This window comes from Thermobia domestica, chromosome 6 (assembly GCF_964235325.1).
Source record: "Thermobia domestica chromosome 6, izTheDome1.hap1.1, whole genome shotgun sequence".
NCBI lineage: Eukaryota > Metazoa > Arthropoda > Insecta > Zygentoma > Lepismatidae > Thermobia > Thermobia domestica.
This window is the reverse complement of record NC_137459.1, coordinates 12885103-12906486: the sequence shown is the minus strand read 5'-3', so window position 1 is coordinate 12906486 and position 21384 is coordinate 12885103. Positions and strand designations below refer to the sequence as shown.

General features: G+C 36.5%; 4 protein-coding genes across 4 annotated transcripts; 2 read left to right on the top strand and 2 right to left on the bottom strand.

Annotated features, from left to right (window-relative positions):
- Window positions 1–3102: 3102 nt before the first annotated feature.
- On the top strand, window positions 3103–5511 carry LOC145687122 (uncharacterized). Its single transcript, XM_081760579.1, has one exon. It carries the CDS (start codon window positions 3103–3105, stop codon window positions 5509–5511), a length of 2409 nt encoding a protein of 802 aa, XP_081616705.1.
- A 1189-nt stretch (window positions 5512–6700) lies between these two features.
- Window positions 6701–8692, bottom strand: LOC145687121 (uncharacterized). Its single transcript, XM_081760578.1, has one exon. The coding sequence runs from the start codon at window positions 8690–8692 to the stop codon at window positions 6701–6703; it is 1992 nt and encodes a 663-aa protein (XP_081616704.1).
- Window positions 8693–8812: 120 nt separating this feature from the next.
- Window positions 8813–10696, bottom strand: LOC145687120 (uncharacterized). The gene has a single exon (XM_081760577.1). The coding sequence runs from the start codon at window positions 10694–10696 to the stop codon at window positions 8813–8815; it is 1884 nt and encodes a 627-aa protein (XP_081616703.1).
- Window positions 10697–12457: 1761 nt separating this feature from the next.
- Window positions 12458–13351, top strand: LOC145687119 (uncharacterized). The gene has a single exon (XM_081760576.1). The coding sequence runs from the start codon at window positions 12458–12460 to the stop codon at window positions 13349–13351; it is 894 nt and encodes a 297-aa protein (XP_081616702.1).
- The last annotated feature ends 8033 nt before the right edge of the window (window positions 13352–21384 follow it).

Here is a 21384-nt window from a genome sequence, read left to right as displayed (position 1 = left end):
ATACTGACGACGTAATATGTATACCGCTACCGTATACGGATTTCGCCACTGGTGGAACAGTCCAAAACGCCGTTCCGGAAGAGAATCGGTACAGATTGTGAGTTAGCGGGCGGATGGGAGATCTTTCCCCAATCACATTTTGGCTCCCCACAAAAATAGCTGAATTATCCCTGCCGGAGATGCTTGTTTTTTTTTTTCTAATCAACGATGTGTATTCATTAAAACAATGAGTGTAATGTCAAATTCCGTTGTTGCTCATATTTTCATGTAACCTATCTCTGCTAGCTGTATTCCAAAATAAAAGACGTATTTTTTTACTTCTAATTCGCTATTCGCCGTTACTACACACACATTATACTATTTTACTGTGTCTACAGCTGTGACTTGCAATCATATTTTTATGAATTAGTTCCAGAAGCGACAGTCCTATTAGCGACAGGAACTGTTATCTGTCCTATGAGCGACCGATTCATTTACATTGATATGATGGAAGATGATATGATTCCATCTCGTAAATATGTTTGCCTCTGGCGTTATTAGCGCCCGAACAACCTTGGTATGAAATATACACATGCCAGCGATACTGTTCGTCAAATATATTTTTCCTCTACTGTGAGTGCAAATAAAATTTATTTTTAATTTTGAGTTAGATTTGACATAAACATATCAAATAACTTAACGAGATAACAGGGATATTTTCATGAAAAGTGTACTCGTAAAGGTAAAACAATGCAAAAGGTACACAAACTCTTTAAACTACCACCTCCCCCTATTGTAAGCTACTAAAACGTAAACTAATTGCTTAATTTGCCTTCCTCCCTTGTTTTGACTTATACATAAAAGCTTGTCGTGAAGCAATCTGAAATAATCCCTTATAACTAGAGGAACTGTTAAGTCCTGCGAGAGATTTGTAACTTGTGTAATAACTTCTTCGAATGCACCGTGTTTTTTGATTTCTTTGATATCCTCAAATGGTGAACACCTTTTTTCCATGGGCACCCGATGGGAAAGCAGGGGTTGCCTCCCTGGCTCACAAAAATGTATACGTAATATAGCAAACCACGTATATTAAATACCAGATATACCAGACGTGATAGCAACCTTGTAGATGCCCCTCCCTAGAAAATTTTCTTCGGGCGCCTATACCTCTTTCTGATTTCTTTCTTATGCCATAAACATATTCAATCTAAACTTATGCTCCGTATCATTTTAACATGTCATTTTTAATTATATTAGAATCATAGACAAAGGCAAAGCTATTCTAAATATTTTGTTAGTTTTCCCCTTGATAGAGTCAATGTATTCATATAAATTAATTCAAAAATATAATATTAGAAAAAACGTATAAAAGATTGTTAATATAATGAGAGCATTCTCACGTATTAAATTGAGGTAGAGCGAAATTTTTCATAGAACATTTCTTTAGGTTCTAAATCACATTAGCATAAAACAAGTTAAAGAAGAGAGAACCTTATCTTCTTCAATTATCTTAGTATGAACGAATCGGTGACTTATAGGGCAGTTAATAGATCGAATCGGTCGCTCATAGGACAGTTAACACTTCCTGTCGCTTATAGGACTGTCGCAAGTGGAAAGACACCATTCTGATACAGTTCAGCTCGTAGTGGAATTTGGATTACGACGTTATAATAACGATGGAATGTTGTTTATTCCAAAATATAATATAATATTGGAAACAGTTTGTAATAATTCTGCTCTATTATGCGTTGAAATTGCACAGAAATTTCAATAGAAAATTATTGTAAATAACACCCAACAAAACTACTCAATTTTGATCGATTGCAGCGCTTTCAGTGGAGGGGCATGTGAAGTGGGGATTGAAATTTAATGACACTGAACATAAATAACTATTGTAGCGTTCTGAGAAGAACGAATGTAGAACAGTAAAAAAAAAGAAGAAGAAAGTTATTACAGTATAGTGGAAGCGGGACATTTTTGTTTCATGGAACTTCTGTTTTCTAGGAAAATAATGTTTGTCTTGCCTAGAGATTATTGGAATGAGTTTTGGATATATTAAGAAGATGTATAATAGATATTGTGCCAAGTAGTTGAATGTTGAGAATAAATGCATGATCTATCCAACGTGGGAACTATGTTTTTTTGTTATGAATGTTCGAGATCAAACACAGTTATTGTCTGCACGTGGATTGGAGTCTGGTGGAAAATATAGTTAGGTTGTTGGTAGCAACTATTAGAGTGTAATTGGTGAAATTACAGCAAAGTACTTAAGCTTCGCAATAATTAGATTTAACATTTTTGGCGCCCAGCGTGGGGCATAGAGTTTCGCATTTTATATATTGCGAAGTGATAGTGTAACTAGTGAAACCACGATGGATAAGTTAATTGCATTACGGAAACCCATTCGTACATTGTATACAAGGACTATCATTAGTGCAAAAGAAGAATTGAAGCAGAGTGATCCGAATGAAGAAAAAGTAAGAGTGTATATTACGAAGTTAAATAGGCTGAGTACAGAACTTGCTGATTACGATACAAAGATTCTAGAGCAGTTGGCAGAAGAAGTAGAAGCAATTGACGTAAGTGTATGTGAAAGTGAATATAACAGCATAGAAGAATATAAATCAATGTGGGACGAAGTGCAAGTGTTATATGAGCAGCTCATTAAGTCACAGTACGAGAAAAAAAAGTGAACAAGGCAGCAGTAATAGTTCAACTGGTTGTGTTAATTCATGCAAAAAACTGAAACTACCCAAATTAGAGCTTAAGAAATTTGGAGGACAGATTAGCGAATGGCTAGGCTTCTGGGGACAGTTTAAGAGAATACACGAAGACAAGGACATTGACAAAGAGGACAAATTTCAATACCTACTGCAATCCGTTGTACAAGGTACAAGAGTCTGGGAAGTAGTAAACAGTTATCCTCCTACAGCACAAAATTACGACAAGGTCATTCAGAGTTTGAAGAACAGGTTCGGTCGTGAGGAATTGTTAATTGAATACTATGTCAGAGAATTGTTAGGGATTTTGATACAGAATGTTTCAAACCAATCCAACAAGCTATCGCTTCCTCGTTTGTACGATAAATTAGAATCACAGTTGAGAGCATTAGAATCGATTGGTATGGATAGTGATAAGTTCGCAGCAGTACTGTTTCCCTTAGTTGAATCATGTCTTCCCGAAGAATTCTTACGAGTATGGTTAAGGTACTCAGGAACTGATACAAGGAGCACTGAAAATGAATCAGTTGTAACGTACAGTGATAAAATGAATCAGTTGTTGAAATTTTTGAAAAATGAAGTGGAAGGAGAGGAAAGAATCGTTCTAGCACAAACAGGCTTCAAGGTATCAAGTAGTAAAACAAGTTACGCAAAGAAGGAAATGAGAATTGAAAACAAAATCCCCACTGCTAGTAATTTGTTGTCAAGTCATAAATTGGATACAGAAGCAGGTAAGAAGTGCTTATTTTGTGAAGAATCACATCGTGAACAGAACTGTTCCAAGGCCCGTGACATGTCACTGGACGAGAAAAAGAAAGTTCTTTTGCACAATAGATGTTGTTTTTTGTGTTTTCAGCCATATCATCAAACAAAGTCTTGTAAAGTGAAGGTCAACTGTTTTAAGTGTAAACGAAATCATTTTTCTGTGATGTGTCCAGTGAGTGTGGAAAGAAAAGGTAAAAGTACCGGTGATTGTAAAGAATCGAAAACGTGTACGCTTACAAACCAAAATCACTGTGATCAATATTTGTTACAAACTGTGAAAGTAAAACTGAATGTGAACGGACAAATGTGTGAAGTAAGAGCTTTAATAGATAATGGTTCTCAGCGCTCTTACATTCTGAAACGGGTCGCAAGAGAACTGAATCTTAAAACCCAAAAAAAAGAAACCGTGAAACATATGTTGTTTGGCGGAGTTGAAACAAATAAGGAACAGCACAATTGTTATATGATCACTGTCTGCGACATGCAAGAAAAGTTTTCATGTGAGTTAGAAGTGTTGGAAAGATCTGTTATTTGTGTTCAAATACCAAGTTTGAAGCCAGGACCATGGGTTGCAGAAATGAAAAGAAACCAAATTTGGCTGTCAGATTTCGGAGGTCATGACACAGAAATAGAATTATTGATCGGTGCAGATGTGGCTGGTCAACTTATGACAAATAAAGTGCATAAGTTAAAATGTGGATTAGTTGCTGTTCGAACTTTGTTAGGCTGGGTTATGATGGGAAAGGTGCCGATAAAGAAACAAGATAGCTGTCATGAAGTTTCAACATTAAATGTTATTTCACTATTGACACAGAATGCAAATATATCAGATTTGTGGAAGTTAGACACATTAGGAATTTTGGACCCAACAGAAACAAAATCCAGAAAAGAATCGGATGAAGCGGCTTTGAATCATTTTAAAGAAACTGTACGAGTTAATGAGGAGGGACGGTACGAAGTCAGTCTTCCATGGAAAGTTTGTCACCCAGAACTACCTGACAACCGAATACAAGCAGAAAAAAGATGTGTTTTGGTTACAGAAAAATTAATTGTAAATGGAAAGTATGAAGAATATGAGTCCGTGTTCAATGAATGGTTGCGAGATGGAATAATCGAAGAAGTGCCACCAGATGAGGTTACAGATTCAGGATATTATCTCCCGCATAGAGCTGTTTTCAAAGAAAGATCAACGACTAAAATTAGACCAGTTTTCGACGCTTCGTGTAAAGTACGAAATTCACCTTCGTTGAATGATTGTTTAGAGAAAGGTCCCAACCTTGTGGAGTTGATTACTGACATTTTATTGAGATTTCGAGAGCATAAAATAGGGGTAATATCTGATATTAAAAAAGCATTTCTACAGATAACTGTTAAAAAGGGGGATTGTGATTTTTTGAGATTTTTGTGGTGGAGGAATTTTGCTGAAAGAAACTTAAAAGTGCACCGGCATCGTAGGGTAGTTTTTGGTGTCAATTGTAGTCCATTTATGTTAAGTGCTGTTATACAGTTTCACTTAGAACATGTTTCTTCAGAGTACAAGGGTACAGCTAAAAAGTTGAAAGAATCATTTTATGTTGACAATTGTGTTACATCAGTGCGTAATGAAGAAGAACTCACCTCATTTATTGAACAAGCTAAGAAGTTATTAGCTGAAGCACAATTTGATTTACGTGGATGGGAATATAATAGTGTAGATGATAACAGTGAAAATCATGACAGTACCAATGTTCTAGGCATGTATTGGAACAAGCAAAAGGATGTTATTATGTGTGATCTGAATAGTTTAAAAGGTGTTGAAGAACCTGTGACCAGAAGGAAAATGTTGGCGGTAGCTCATAGCATATTTGGTCCATTAGGATTCCTGTCACCTGTGACTTTAGTACCTAAACTTTTGTTACAAGACAGTTTCCGTAAAAAAGCAGGATGGGACGAGGAAGTATTTCCTGAAGTAAAACGAAAGTTTGATCGTTGGGTAAAAGATTTATATCAGTTAAAACAAATAGCAATACCGAGATGTTTGTCGGTAGATGAATCAAGGAAGTCATGATCTCTGCATATATTTTGTGATGCTTGTCAGTATGCATATGCTTGTGTTGTATACTTGAAAAGTGAACATAATGGTAAAGTCGTAGTTCAGTTGGTAGCCAGTAAGGCACGTGTTGCTCCTATGAAGGAAATAAGCATCCCTCGTCTTGAGTTGTTAGCATGTTGCATTGGTGCACGTCTGGCGAATAATATTATTAGTAGTTTGAAATTAAATATTCCCATGAATTATTGGACTGATTCTACAACTGCGTTATATTGGATTCGAAAGAACGAACCATGGAGTGTGTTCGTGTTCAATAGAGTCAAGGAAATTCGTTCGTTGAGTGACATAGCGTGTTGGAGGCATGTACCTGGTCATTCTAATCCTGCGGACATTCCCAGCAGAGGTTGTAATGCCGCAACTTTTGTGAAATCCCGTTGGTGGGAGGGACCGAATTGGTTGAAGTTAAGAAAACCTGATTGGCCCACAGAAGAAAGCGCTTGCGACGAAGTTGAAATAAATAAGGAAAGAAAGAAGACAGTAGTTGCGATGACTGTACAGTGCGAAGATGTGTGGTATTTGAGACGTTTCTCCAAGTATCAAAATGTGTTGCGTATGATAGCGTGGATGCGCAGATTTATTATAAATTGTCGGACTGTACCAGTTAACAGAAATGTCGGAGAGTTGACTGCACAGGAGCTCAACGCTGCAGAAAGGCGGTTAATATATCTTATGCAAAAGGAGAGTTTTAATGATAACAGTGAGAAATTGAAGACGTTTGTTAAATCTAATTATTGCGAAGCTTAAGTACTTTGCTGTAATTTCACCAATTACACTCTAATAGTTGCTACCAACAACCTAACTATATTTTCCACCAGACTCCAATCCACGTGCAGACAATAACTGTGTTTGATCTCGAACATTCATAACAAAAAAACATAGTTCCCACGTTGGATAGATCATGCATTTATTCTCAACATTCAACTACTTGGCACAATATCTATTATACATCTTCTTAATATAGCCAAAACTCATTCCAATAATCTCTAGGCAAGACAAACATTATTTTCCTAGAAAACAGAAGTTCCATGAAACAAAAATGTCCCGCTTCCACTATACTGTAATAACTTTCTTCTTCTTCTTTTTTACTGTTCTACATTCGTTCTTCTCAGAACGCTACATCCTCCCACCTTTTGATTGCGAAAAGCAATCAAAACAAATACCGTAACGGAACATTTACAACACGTCCACTTCTAGTGACTACTTTTCGTTCATCACCACTTGGCTCTGCCATCGATTCTTCACCTGTTCCAGAGTTTTCGATCTTCTCAACAGTCTTAGACGAAACCTGTTTACTTTGATCGGTCGGAAACACTATCTCTAAAGGATATAATTTCTGTATAGGTCGAGTTAAAGCTCCACTTGATGTTTTCACTTTTACCACTCGAACATGACTATCTATACCAGGACACAATTCTATAACTCTCCCTAGTGGCCAGTTAATTCTTTTCTTATCTTCCGTTGCTACCAAAACAACATCTCGCAGATGTACTTCTCTACCATGTCCTTTATCCCATTGCTTTTGCACCAACAGACTTAAGTACTCTTTTCTGAACCGGTCTCGCAATTGTTGTCTAATAGCACTCAACCTCTTGTATCTCTTGATCAATAACGTGTCTTCCACTCGGTCCAAGTCAGTCACTCCAACTTCTTGAACATCCTGTATGAACATAGTGGGTGTTAAAGCAACAAAATCCTCAGTGTCCTCAGATATATACGTCAAAGGACGACAGTTAATTACGGATTCGCAGTCACATAAAACAGTAGACAACTCCTCAAAATTCAAGGAAGCTTTTCCTAGTGTTCTTCGCAACAGATTTTTCAAGGTACGTATAATTCTCTCCCACCATCCACCCCACCATGGAGCTCCTGGGGGAATAAATTTCCATTGAATTTTATATACAGAGCAACTCAGTTCTATTTCTTTCCAATCAATAGACTTAAACAAATTAACAGTGCCAACAAAATTCGTTCCATTGTCACTGTACACTACCTTTGGTCTACCTCGTCGTGCAATAAATCTTCTCATTGCCAGCATGAATTCACAGGAAGACAAGGAAGACACTAATTCTAAATGCACAGCTCTATACACCGCACAAGTAAATATCACTATCCAAACTTTATTTCCATCATTCAATATAAGCGGTCCTGTCAAATCAATTCCTGTTATCTCAAATGCTAAGGCATCACGCACTCTATCATAAGGCAAGGGACTTGTAACTGCAGTCATTCTTCCCGCGTCTTGTTTCCTACACGTAACACATTTTCGAATTACATTCCGTACAGTTTTTCTTCCTCGCAATATCCAGTAATTTTCTCTTAGCTTACATAATAAAATTTGGGTTCCTGCATGGTTCATCCTAACATGTTCCTCCATAATCATTCTGTGAACTAACTCATGATCTGATGGAAGTACAAATGGACTCCTGAAGTTCTCTTTATCATCTCTTCTAACAATCTTCGTTTTGACTCGGATCAAGTTTTCTTCGTCGTTGAAAGTCATCAACGTATTCAATTTCTCACTGTTGTCATTAAAACTCTCTTTTTGCATGAGATATATTAACCGCCTTTCTGCAGCGTTGAGCTCTTGTACAGTCAACTCTCCGACATTTCTGTTAACCGGTACAGTCCGACAATTTATAATAAATCTGCGCATCCACGCTATCATACGCAACACATTTTGATACTTGGAGAAACGTCTCAAATACCACACATCTTCGCACTGTACAGTCATCGCAACCACTGTCTTCTTTCTTTCCTTATTTATTTCAACTTCGTCGCAAGCGCTTTCTTCTGTGGGCCAATCAGGTTTTCTTAACTTCAACCAATTCGGTCCCTCCCACCAACGGGATTTCACAAAAGTTGCGGCATTACAACCTCTGCTGGGAATGTCCGCAGGATTAGAATGACCAGGTACATGCCTCCAACACGCTATGTCACTCAACGAACGAATTTCCTTGACTCTATTGAACACGAACACACTCCATGGTTCGTTCTTTCGAATCCAATATAACGCAGTTGTAGAATCAGTCCAATAATTCACGGGAATATTTAATTTCAAACTACTAATAATATTATTCGCCAGACGTGGACCAATGCAACATGCTAACAACTCAAGACGAGGGATGCTTATTTCCTTCATAGGAGCAACACGTGCCTTACTGGCTACCAACTGAACTACGACTTTACCATTATGTTCACTTTTCAAGTATACAACACAAGCATATGCATACTGACAAGCATCACAAAATATATGCAGAGATCATGACTTCCTTGATTCATCTACCGACAAACATCTCGGTATTGCTATTTGTTTTAACTGATATAAATCTTTTACCCAACGATCAAACTTTCGTTTTACTTCAGGAAATACTTCCTCGTCCCATCCTGCTTTTTTACGGAAACTGTCTTGTAACAAAAGTTTAGGTACTAAAGTCACAGGTGACAGGAATCCTAATGGATCAAATATGCTATGAGCTACCGCCAACATTTTCCTTCTGGTCACAGGTTCTTCAACACCTTTTAAACTATTCAGATCACACATAATAACATCATTTTGCTTGTTCCAATACATGCCTAGAACATTGGTACTGTCATGATTTTCACTGTTATCATCTACACTATTATATTCCCATCCACGTAAATCAAATTGTGCTTCAGCTAATAACTTCTTAGCTTGTTCAATAAATGAGGTGAGTTCTTCTTCATTACGCACTGATGTAACACAATTGTCAACATAAAATGATTCTTTCAACTTTTTAGCTGTACCCTTGTACTCTAAAGAAACATGTTCTAAGTGAAACTGTATAACAGCACTTAACATAAATGGACTACAATTGACACCAAAAACTACCCTACGATGCCGGTGCACTTTTAAGTTTCTTTCAGCAAAATTCCTCCACCACAAAAATCTCAAAAAATCACAATCCCCCTTTTTAACAGCTATCTGTAGAAATGCTTTTTTAATATCAGATATTACCCCTATTTTATGCTCTCGAAATCTCAATAAAATGTCAGTAATCAACTCCACAAGGTTGGGACCTTTCTCTAAACAATCATTCAACGAAGGTGAATTTCGTACTTTACACGAAGCGTCGAAAACTGGTCTAATTTTAGTCGTTGATCTTTCTTTGAAAACAGCTCTATGCGGGAGATAATATCCTGAATCTGTAACCTCATCTGGTGGCACTTCTTCGATTATTCCATCTCGCAACCATTCATTGAACACGGACTCATATTCTTCATACTTTCCATTTACAATTAATTTTTCTGTAACCAAAACACATCTTTTTTCTGCTTGTATTCGGTTGTCAGGTAGTTCTGGGTGACAAACTTTCCATGGAAGACTGACTTCGTACCGTCCCTCCTCATTAACTCGTACAGTTTCTTTAAAATGATTCAAAGCCGCTTCATCCGATTTTTTTCTGGATTTTGTTTCTGTTGGGTCCAAAATTCCTAATGTGTCTAACTTCCACAAATCTGATATATTTGCATTCTGTGTCAATAGTGAAATAACATTTAATGTTGAAACTTCATGACAGCTATCTTGTTTCTTTATCGGCACCTTTCCCATCATAACCCAGCCTAACAAAGTTCGAACAGCAACTAATCCACATTTTAACTTATGCACTTTATTTGTCATAAGTTGACCAGCCACATCTGCACCGATCAATAATTCTATTTCTGTGTCATGACCTCCGAAATCTGACAGCCAAATTTGGTTTCTTTTCATTTCTGCAACCCATGGTCCTGGCTTCAAACTTGGTATTTGAACACAAATAACAGATCTTTCCAACACTTCTAACTCACATGAAAACTTTTCTTGCATGTCGCAGACAGTGATCATATAACAATTGTGCTGTTCCTTATTTGTTTCAACTCCGCCAAACAACATATGTTTCACGGTTTCTTTTCTTTGGGTTTTAAGATTCAGTTCTCTTGCGACCCGTTTCAGAATGTAAGAGCGCTGAGAACCATTATCTATTAAAGCTCTTACTTCACACATTTGTCCGTTCACATTCAGTTTTACTTTCACAGTTTGTAACAAATATTGATCACAGTGATTTTGGTTTGTAAGCGTACACGTTTTCGATTCTTTACAATCACCGGTACTTTTACCTTTTCTTTCCACACTCACTGGACACATCACAGAAAAATGATTTCGTTTACACTTAAAACAGTTGACCTTCACTTTACAAGACTTTGTTTGATGATATGGCTGAAAACACAAAAAACAACATTTATTGTGCAAAAGAACTTTCTTTTTCTCGTCCAGTGACATGTCACGGGCCTTGGAACAGTTCTGTTCACGATGTGATTCTTCACAAAATAAGCACTTCTTACCTGCTTCTGTATCCAATTTATGACTTGACAACAAATTACTAGCTGTGGGGATTTTGTTTTCAATTCTCATTTCCTTCTTTGCGTAACTTGTTTTACTACTTGATACCTTGAAGCCTGTTTGTGCTAGAACGATTCTTTCCTCTCCTTCCACTTCATTTTTCAAAAATTTCAACAACTGATTCATTTTATCACTGTACGTTACAACTGATTCATTTTCAGTGCTCCTTGTATCAGTTCCTGAGTACCTTAACCATACTCGTAAGAATTCTTCGGGAAGACATGATTCAACTAAGGGAAACAGTACTGCTGCGAACTTATCACTATCCATACCATTCGATTCTAATGCTCTCAACTGTGATTCTAATTTATCGTACAAACGAGGAAGCGATAGCTTGTTGGATTGGTTTGAAACATTCTGTATCAAAATCCCTAACAATTCTCTGACATAGTATCCAATTAACAATTCCTCACGACCGAACCTGTTCTTCAAACTCTGAATGACCTTGTCGTAATTTTGTGCTGTAGGAGGATAACTGTTTACTACTTCCCAGACTCTTGTACCTTGTACAACAGATTGCAGTAGGTATTGAAATTTGTCCTCTTTGTCAATGTCCTTGTCTTCGTGTATTCTCTTAAACTGTCCCCAGAAGCCTAGCCATTCGCTAATCTGTCCTCCAAATTTCTTAAGCTCTAATTTGGGTAGTTTCAGTTTTTTGCATGAATTAACACAACCAGTTGAACTATTACTGCTGCCTTGTTCACTTTTTTTCTCGTACTGTGACTTAATGAGCTGCTCATATAACACTTGCACTTCGTCCCACATTGACTTATATTCTTCTATGCTGTTATATTCACTTTCACATACACTTACGTCAATTGCTTCTACTTCTTCTGCCAACTGCTCTAGAATCTTTGTATCGTAATCAGCAAGTTCTGTACTCAGCCTATTTAACTTCGTAATATACACTCTTACTTTTTCTTCATTCGGATCACTCTGCTTCAATTCTTCTTTTGCACTAATGATAGTCCTTGTATACAATGTACGAATGGGTTTCCGTAATGCAATTAACTTATCCATCGTGGTTTCACTAGTTACACTATCACTTCGCAATATATAAAATGCGAAACTCTATGCCCCACGCTGATGCGCCAAAAATGTTAAATCTAATTATTGCGAAGCTTAAGTACTTTGCTGTAATTTCACCAATTACACTCTAATAGTTGCTACCAACAACCTAACTATATTTTCCACCAGACTCCAATCCACGTGCAGACAATAACTGTGTTTGATCTCGAACATTCATAACAAAAAAACATAGTTCCCACGTTGGATAGATCATGCATTTATTCTCAACATTCAACTACTTGGCACAATATCTATTATACATCTTCTTAATATATCCAAAACTCATTCCAATAATCTCTAGGCAAGACAAACATTATTTTCCTAGAAAACAGAAGTTCCATGAAACAAAAATGTCCCGCTTCCACTATACTGTAATAACTTTCTTCTTCTTCCTTTTTACTGTTCTACATTCGTTCTTCTCAGAACGCTACAACGTTGATGACTTTCAAGGACGAAGAAAACTTGATCCGAGTCAAAACGAAGATTGTTAGAAGAGATGATAAAGAGAACTTCAGGAGTCCATTTGTACTTCCATCAGATCATGAGTTAGTTCACAGAATGATTATGGAGGAACATGTTAGGATGAACCATGCAGGAACCCAAATTTTATTATGTAAGCTAAGAGAAAATTACTGGATATTGCGAGGAAGAAAAACTGTACGGAATGTAATTCGAAAATGTGTTACGTGTAGGAAACAAGACGCGGGAAGAATGACTGCAGTTACAAGTCCCTTGCCTTATGATAGAGTGCGTGATGCCTTAGCATTTGAGATAACAGGAATTGATTTGACAGGACCGCTTATATTGAATGATGGAAATAAAGTTTGGATAGTGATATTTACTTGTGCGGTGTATAGAGCTGTGCATTTAGAATTAGTGTCTTCCTTGTCTTCCTGTGAATTCATGCTGGCAATGAGAAGATTTATTGCACGACGAGGTAGACCAAAGGTAGTGTACAGTGACAATGGAACGAATTTTGTTGGCACTGTTAATTTGTTTAAGTCTATTGATTGGAAAGAAATAGAACTGAGTTGCTCTGTATATAAAATTCAATGGAAATTTATTCCCCCAGGAGCTCCATGGTGGGGTGGATGGTGGGAGAGAATTATACGTACCTTGAAAAATCTGTTGCGAAGAACACTAGGAAAAGCTTCCTTGAATTTTGAGGTGTTGTCTACTGTTTTATGTGACTGCGAATCCGTAATTAACTGTCACCCTTTGACGTATATATCTGAGGACACTGAGGATTTTGTTGCTTTAACACCCGCTATGTTCATACATGATGTTCAAGAAGTTGGAGTGCCTGACCTGGACCGAGTGGAAGACACATAATTGATCAAGAGATACAAGAGGTTGAGTGCTATTAGACAACAATTGCGAGACCGGTTCAGAAATGAGTACTTAAGTCTGTTGGTGCAAAAGCAATGGGATAAAGGACATGGTAGAGAAGTGCATCTGGGAGATGTTGTTTTGGTAGCAACGGAAGATAAGAAAAGAATTAACTGGCCACTAGGGAGAGTTATAGAATTGTGTCCTGGTGTAGATAGTCATGTTCGAGTGGTAAAGGTGAAAACATCAAGTGGAGTTTTAACTCGACCTATACAGAAATTATATCCTTTAGAGATAGTGTTTCCGACCGATCAAAGTAAACAGGTTTCGTCTAAGACTGTTGAGAAGATCGAAAACTCTGGAACAGGTGAAGAATCGATGGCAGAGCCAAGTGGTGATGAACGAAAAGTAGTCACTAGAAGTGGACGTGTTGTAAATGTTCCATTACGGTATTTGTTTTGACTGCTATTCGCAATCAAAAAGGTGGGAGGATGTAGCGTTCTGAGAAGAACGAATGTAGAACAGTAAAAAAGAAGAAGAAGAAAGTTATTACAGTATAGTGGAAGCGGGACATTTTTGTTTCATGGAACTTCTGTTTTCTAGGAAAATAATGTTTGTCTTGCCTAGAGATTATTGGAATGAGTTTTGGCTATATTAAGAAGATGTATAATAGATATTGTGCCAAGTAGTTGAATGTTGAGAATAAATGCATGATCTATCCAACGTGGGAACTATGTTTTTTTGTTATGAATGTTCGAGATCAAACACAGTTATTGTCTGCACGTGGATTGGAGTCTGGTGGAAAATATAGTTAGGTTGTTGGTAGCAACTATTAGAGTGTAATTGGTGAAATTACAGCAAAGTACTTAAGCTTCGCAATAATTAGATTTAACAACTATAAGATTTTTCCAAAGGTGCAGAAGACTGATACACAAGCGGACGAGTGAACACCTAAATGCAGAACACTTCATGCAGAACAACAAATATTTAGTATATTGTTTAACTTAACTAATTATAAAGGTAACCAAGAAAGTTCTGTCGCTTTTTCACCTGCCATCTTCGAACATCGATATGTCACCTAAGACGTACCAGAAAGATCAAGAATAGTCCCCATCAGCATCGACAACCTTCTGGCGACGTTCTGGAAGGGCATGGATTCCATCGCGATGGTACTTGTGAATAAGGTATCAACTGCATATTGCATCTCTGCTGGGGTTTGTGCCGCGTCGACTTCGTGCGGAATGAGGCCGACGAATATGGACACGACACAAGAGTATTCAATCGAATGAAGGATAAAAACTTTGTAAATTAGATTGAGTTAAACATATTTTGTTGTAAGAGTCGCTATTGGATATGTAAGAATCATTGATTTTGTTTATTATTTTCTTCTTTTTAAAATTATAGAAAAAGTAAAAAGAAATGTTAGAAAGGAAGGAAGAAAAAAGTATTGAAATTATGTTGAAAATTTAAGTAAAGACAGTTGGAAAGACTGTTAGAGGAAAAGATTGCAGTTGCGAATATTGGGCGTGGTCTTCGAAATCGAATCTACCAGCTAAACTGGGTTACGTGCCTACTTTACTTTTGTTCGTATTTGTATTGTCGGAAGATTGCCTTTACGGAGTATTTGTATAGCCGGAAGATTGCTCTTACGGAGTATTATATAGCCGGAAGATTGCCCTTAGGGAGTATTATATAGCAGGAAGATTGTCCTTACGGAGTATTGTATATCCGGAAGATTGCTTTGTTCGTATGGGTATAACCGGAGGATTGTACAGTCTATGGAGTGTAGTTTCGTTTCGGCAGGGTTTCTCTTAATTGAGAATTGTTCACCGTTGTTATTCCTGTTGGTGTGTTGTGTGTATTATCGACGTCTATCGATAAAATCATATTGGTGTTGTGTCAGTTATATATTACAAAGTGATCAGTGGAAAAAGTAATGTTTTATTCCTTCACTATTAAATTCTCGCAACCAAACTTAGTGGCAGGTCAAACGGGCTCTTTTTCTTTCCTCGTTTTGTGTCTGCTAAGTTATGAAAGTGAATATTAGAGTGAAAGCTTTCTTTAATAGTGTATTTTATGCTTGTGAATTGATAGCACAGATAGTTATTTGCTTTATAAGCTTATTCTCTCGTTTTCTGTTAATTCTGTGCAAAGAAATAGTGAGTTTAAAGGACAGTGTTCTGTGGGGCCTATTGTGCCGAGTGAAATCCCGATTAGATCACGTTCATAGTAATTCCTGTTGGGCATTAGCTGGTTTAGTTGGTTTAAATACCAGTAATAACTCTTTCTTGCTTTGCGTTTTCGTTTGGAAACTAAGGCACAGAAAGATTTTTGTGAGGGATTACATTACATTAGAAAACTGACGTTTTTCCACCAATCTGATTTTACTCGAACACCAGAAAAGCTCAGACGGAAGCCATATTACCTGAAGAGAGAGAGGGTTGCACATAGAAGGTAAATCCATATTCGAAACAAGTCGAGTGTAATTTCTGACTTTTTCCAAGTAGTGGCTGTGACTTGTTTAATTTTGTGTTTTGTGCGGTTGTCTGAGTTGTGATCCACTCCAGGTTGTATTGCTAATGCAATTCCAACATTTTTTCACCCTTACGGAAATTCTTAGTTTTTTCTGCAATTTTGATCTTTCGCGGAGTTAAGTAGTACGGGGGGACAAAACTGACCTTTTTTTTGGAAAATCGTAATAATTCCAATATTTCCAGTTTAATTTGGTTTCTTTTACAGTTAATAGTTAGTATTCGTTCCATTTTGAGGGTTCAGAATATTTTGCCGTTAAAAAACCAGACTGCAAATAACTTTTCCTCTATCATTCTCACTCCACGTTTATTGAGAAGAGAAATTATAGATGTTAATAGATTATTGACTGAGAATTGCATGAAATTTTGAATAATATATGTATAATCAAGATTTGATGTTTCAACATTTTCATTCTACTATTCTAAAATTTGAGACTAAGAGTTCAAATGAAAGAAGTATTATTTAATTCTTCATAAGAGAGATTATATATACTTATTTTCTTGAAATTAATTATTTCAGTAACTTGGATTTAGTTAGAATTCGTAAAGAAAGAGAAATTAAAAAAGCGCGCTAGTAAATTGTAGAAATTTTGCTTGACTTTATTAATTCTGATTTGAAGTAACGTTGGTAGAAATATTATTGAGAATCTTTGATATAAAGAGGATATTAACGTAATTTATTCCAATTGTATTTGCTTGATAAATAGAATCTTCTTTGAAAAATATTTTTTGAAAGTATATTGCTATTTAGAATAAAGAATACTAAAGAAATTTAATTGCACATTAGAATCACTTCGATATTTTGTTAGTATATTTTTTTATTTAATATTTTCTTTTTTTTGTTGTATTATTCCGTTAGTGTACCTACATTATTCTAACGCAATAGTGTAAATACACAACCCAAGTTTGTTAATAAAGTTGTTACTTAAAATTGAATTTCTGTTGTCGTTATTTGTTTTATATATAATATTTTTTTTCCTATTTATATTTGAATTTACTGTGGTTTTTGGAAATATTGGAATAATAATTAACTTTCACACTAACTAGTTGTACGATGGAGAACTAAATCTTCCGGTCCATGTCCCATCGACTAGATATTAATCGGATTGCATTCGGTCTGACGATTGTTATTATTATTATTATTATTATTATTATTATTATTATTATTATTATTACTATTATTATTATTATTATTACTTTGAATGATAATAGTTGTCGGAATGGAAGCTTTCTGTGTGCGTTAGGTGGAAGGGGCGTTACAGGTTTAAACTCACTTCCTCTAAGGTGATTGTCTACGGAATGGAACAGGTGATAATCGGAGTGTGCAATGTCCGGGGAGTATGGAGGATGCAATAGTGTTTTCCATCCAGAGCATAGAATATTGTCCCAGGTCATCCTATAGTAACGTGGGCTTAGCGTTGTCCTGTAACATGGGATCATACTTGCGGTTCAGAAGTGCTGGTTCCAGAGTTTTGAGTTTTTCTTGAACACGGCTCAACTGCTGACACTACACAATTGCATTGGTACTCTGACTAGCTGGTAGCAGTTCCCGATGCACGATGACTGGCAGCGACGTTTGTCCCGGGAAATCGTACAGGATAGATGCAGTTATGACGCTCTGTGCAAGTCCCATATTCACTCTGTCCTTACTCAAGTTCACGGTGTAACTGAACTATACAACCAGCTAATATATTGGATAAATCCACACCAACAGCTGCCTTTCGCCTTATCTCCATTCCCATTCAACTCACAATGAGAATGACAATTGAACATAAACCTCCACAAAAAGCGACAGAACATTCTTGGTTACCTTTATATATTCAATACACTGAACCTTAACTAGCTGAAACAAAACTTTGAACCTTTTCTGTAAGTACACCAAAAAGTATTTGTTAATACATTACGTAGTTTCCAAGTTATAGAGTTTTACTTTCCTGCAGAACTTTATGGACTCCTTGTACATACTCAATCGTTGAACGTTGTTAGAATAAGTAGTCAGAGAAACATAATTGCAAGGCTACTAATTGCTATGTCTTGGAAGAATACACGCATGCATATATATATATATATATATATATATATATATATATATATATATATATATATATATATATATATATATATATATATATATCAAAAATAAGATTTGTGTAGCAATTTGCGGAAACACATTCAAATTTTCATTATGATTTACAAATTTAAGTATTGATTTTGTCATTTTATCGACTGGCCAAATTAGCTGACTTTGAATGCATCCACGTGGAGTTTTTTTTACTAAGTGCTAAATCCGTAATGTCGTAAAAAAATAATAATCTACATCCACGAAATAAACTTTTATTTCTATGACAAATATATATATATATATATATATATATATATATATATATATATATATATATATATATATATATATATATATATATATAATTTTCACAGATGTGTTATTTGGTAACACATATTGTAGCCAAGCCAAATGCTATCACAATCCAGTTCGTTTTCATTTATTTATTTTGAAAAAAAATGAACTCATATATATATATATATATATATATATATATAGAGAGAGAGAGAGAGAGAGAGAGAGAGAGACAGAGAGAGAACGTCGCAAAGCTATTATTTCTGTGCCAATGCTATGAAAGAACTATGTTGTGTGACTTACCTATTTCTTACTAGAGTTTCAACCGACAATATGGCAGAAAATGTTTTCGTGATTTCGCCATTATCTAATTTATCTATTTCTAAACCGCTGGTGATACAGGCCATAAAGGTATGCGGCCGGCAGTGGCACATGTTCAATGAAGTGATGCGTAGTTAGGGCATTTGTTTCAAGGTGTCTTTATGTACGACGTTCTGGAGTCTAATAACTATTAATTTAGATAGTTTTCCAGGTATCTTATGATGCTGGGTTAACTACGAAATAAAATTAATGCTCCCATTGGAAATACAAGAAGAGGCCAAGCAAACAGAAGTCACGCACGCTTAGAATTCGGGTAAACAGGAGCTCACAAGGTAACATCTTATATTGATAGTAGCGTTGCCCAACTAAATAATGCGCAATCGATAGAGTGAAGAAAAGTGAGAAATTCAAAAGATTTACTTGCCGACACCTAGAAACACAGGAGATACAGAGGAAAGAAGGATCTAGAATTATGTGAAGATAGCAATGCAAAACATACACTGGCACAGAAAGAACTTCAAAATGATTAAAGTAATCAAAATGACATTTACACACAGGGTGCGAATTACCGGGGGGGATGAGGGGGATTTTCCCCCTCAATCACATTTTGTTCCCCCCCAAAGAAGTCAGCTGAAGTATCCCCACCGGGGATGCTCGCTTTCCCCCTCAAACTATGCTTAGTATGGTGACGTGCATTTTCTCACGGTGCAATCTCACACGGTGCTCATTATCGAGCAATTTCACACGGTCCTGGTTTTCGCATTAATCAGTCAGCAGGTGTGGTGCATTTTCACACGGTCCATCTGCAATCACGTGATTCACCCTGAAACTTCTTTCACTACAAGGGGAGGGGAGGCAGAACAACTATGAACTAAGTAAGAACAGAGAAAGAGCAAATACAAGTTAAATACGAACAATTGCAATTAATATTAGAGAAGGAGAGCTTAGAAAATGTTTCACTTTCACAAAAAGAATAATGAAGAAAGTAAGCAGAAATTAAAATAACAAAGAACAAAATAGAACAAAGAAATCAGTAAATAAAAACAATAGTAAAGAAGAAGAGAAAAATAGCATATACAATAAGAAATTGAAATAAATGAAAAAAATAACAGAAACTATAAGAAATTGATATCAATAGGTCTACATAAAGAACAGCAAATGAAAATAAGAACAAATAAAGAATAATCAAAAATTAAAATAATTAGGGACAGAAGATAGAATAATCACATATTAAAATAAATAAAGAATAAAATAAGCAGCACATCAGAGAATTCAGACAGGTAGTTCAACAATCGAAGAAAAATGTGCCCGCCCTAGAGCATAGAAAAACGTTGTGATTTGTAAAACACACAATATTAGCTCCATACTCCAAGGCGGTTCTAAGAAGAACCTTGTCATCTTGTTATTTTCCGAGCGAACAGCACGTCGTTAAGATGGAACCTTCTACTTTTGTACGTCGTCAACCCATTTTTACAGTTCATAGCCCATTATCTTAGCTTTTGGAGATAGCTCAAGCTTCTCAAGCAATTTTTAAGGTCTGCGCCATTTTCTAGCTTCTCCAGGACTAAATGCAATCGTTCGTCAAGACGGATGTAAGTGAATTTTCTACGCTTCTCCGAATTGCAGTCTAAGCCCTGTCTCGAAAACTAGCTGTCGCATCTGCTTTTAATACACTCACAAGCTCAAAGATATGTGGTGTACTCTTAGATATGGTGCGATTTAACTTATTGTGCCAACCCTCCACTGGGTTGTTTGTTCTGTGCCTTTGACCGTTGCAGTTCCATATTTCTCTTGGAACATTTGGATTATCCATCCATTGTTCAATGAAATAATCGATGAACATTTCGATTTTCTGGCCAGATGGACAGTCCTCCATGACGGTGAGCCAACCTTCATCGATCCTGCTTGTTGGTATTAATGCCAATGCACTACACATGTGAACATGATGGCGTACATCTTCATTGTGGAGGTATTCTTCGACGAGACCTATACTCTGAATCTTCCGCCAGATACTCTGGTTGAAATGGTAATGGCAGCCGGAAACCTGTGAATTGGGAAACACTGCACGCAACGCATTGATTGCAGCAAGTTCAAAATCTATTTTTAACACTCGAGGTTCGTTCTGGCCAGACCACGTTTTAAGAAATGTAAACAGTTGTTCGTATGTTCGCTCTGTTTTATCTGGCAACAATGCATACAAGACCGGTACAACCAGTGTCTTATCATGTGTGCTTCCTATGTCTGCATGTATGGTGTATAACTGGGAAAAATACTTACAGGAACTCTTGAACGTTCCGTCAAAAAAACATTGTTCGCTTTCCTTCAGTGCTGGTTTCAAACCCTCGTAACCAAAACACAGAATTCGTCCGTCTCCTTCCAGTGCGTCGTACTGCAAAAACGAGGTACCATCTTCAAACCGAATCATATAATCGGGAAAGCAGATATTTCTAGGAGTCGGTGCACCTTGATGTATGCCGAGTGATTTCCTTCTAACACCATTTAAACCCCCTTCCTTCTGATCATACGATGGTATAGAGGTTACTAGGTCCAGACCTTGATTAATTGGAACAGCCATTTCTTCTTTGAAGATAACAGACACTGGTGTAAGGATCTCGTCTCTTGCTCTCTTCTTGCAATTTGAAAGTCGCTTTCGTATCTCGCAAACTGCAACATCAGGTACACACTGATGATCTCTTTCCACAACTGCTATTTTATCTTCTGTCTTGGGCAGATTGAGCCTGCCATGGCAATTTACCTTCTGTCTGTTGATGCATAGCTAAAATAATAATAATAATAAAAACATCAGCTTCTGAAATAAACAATTGAAA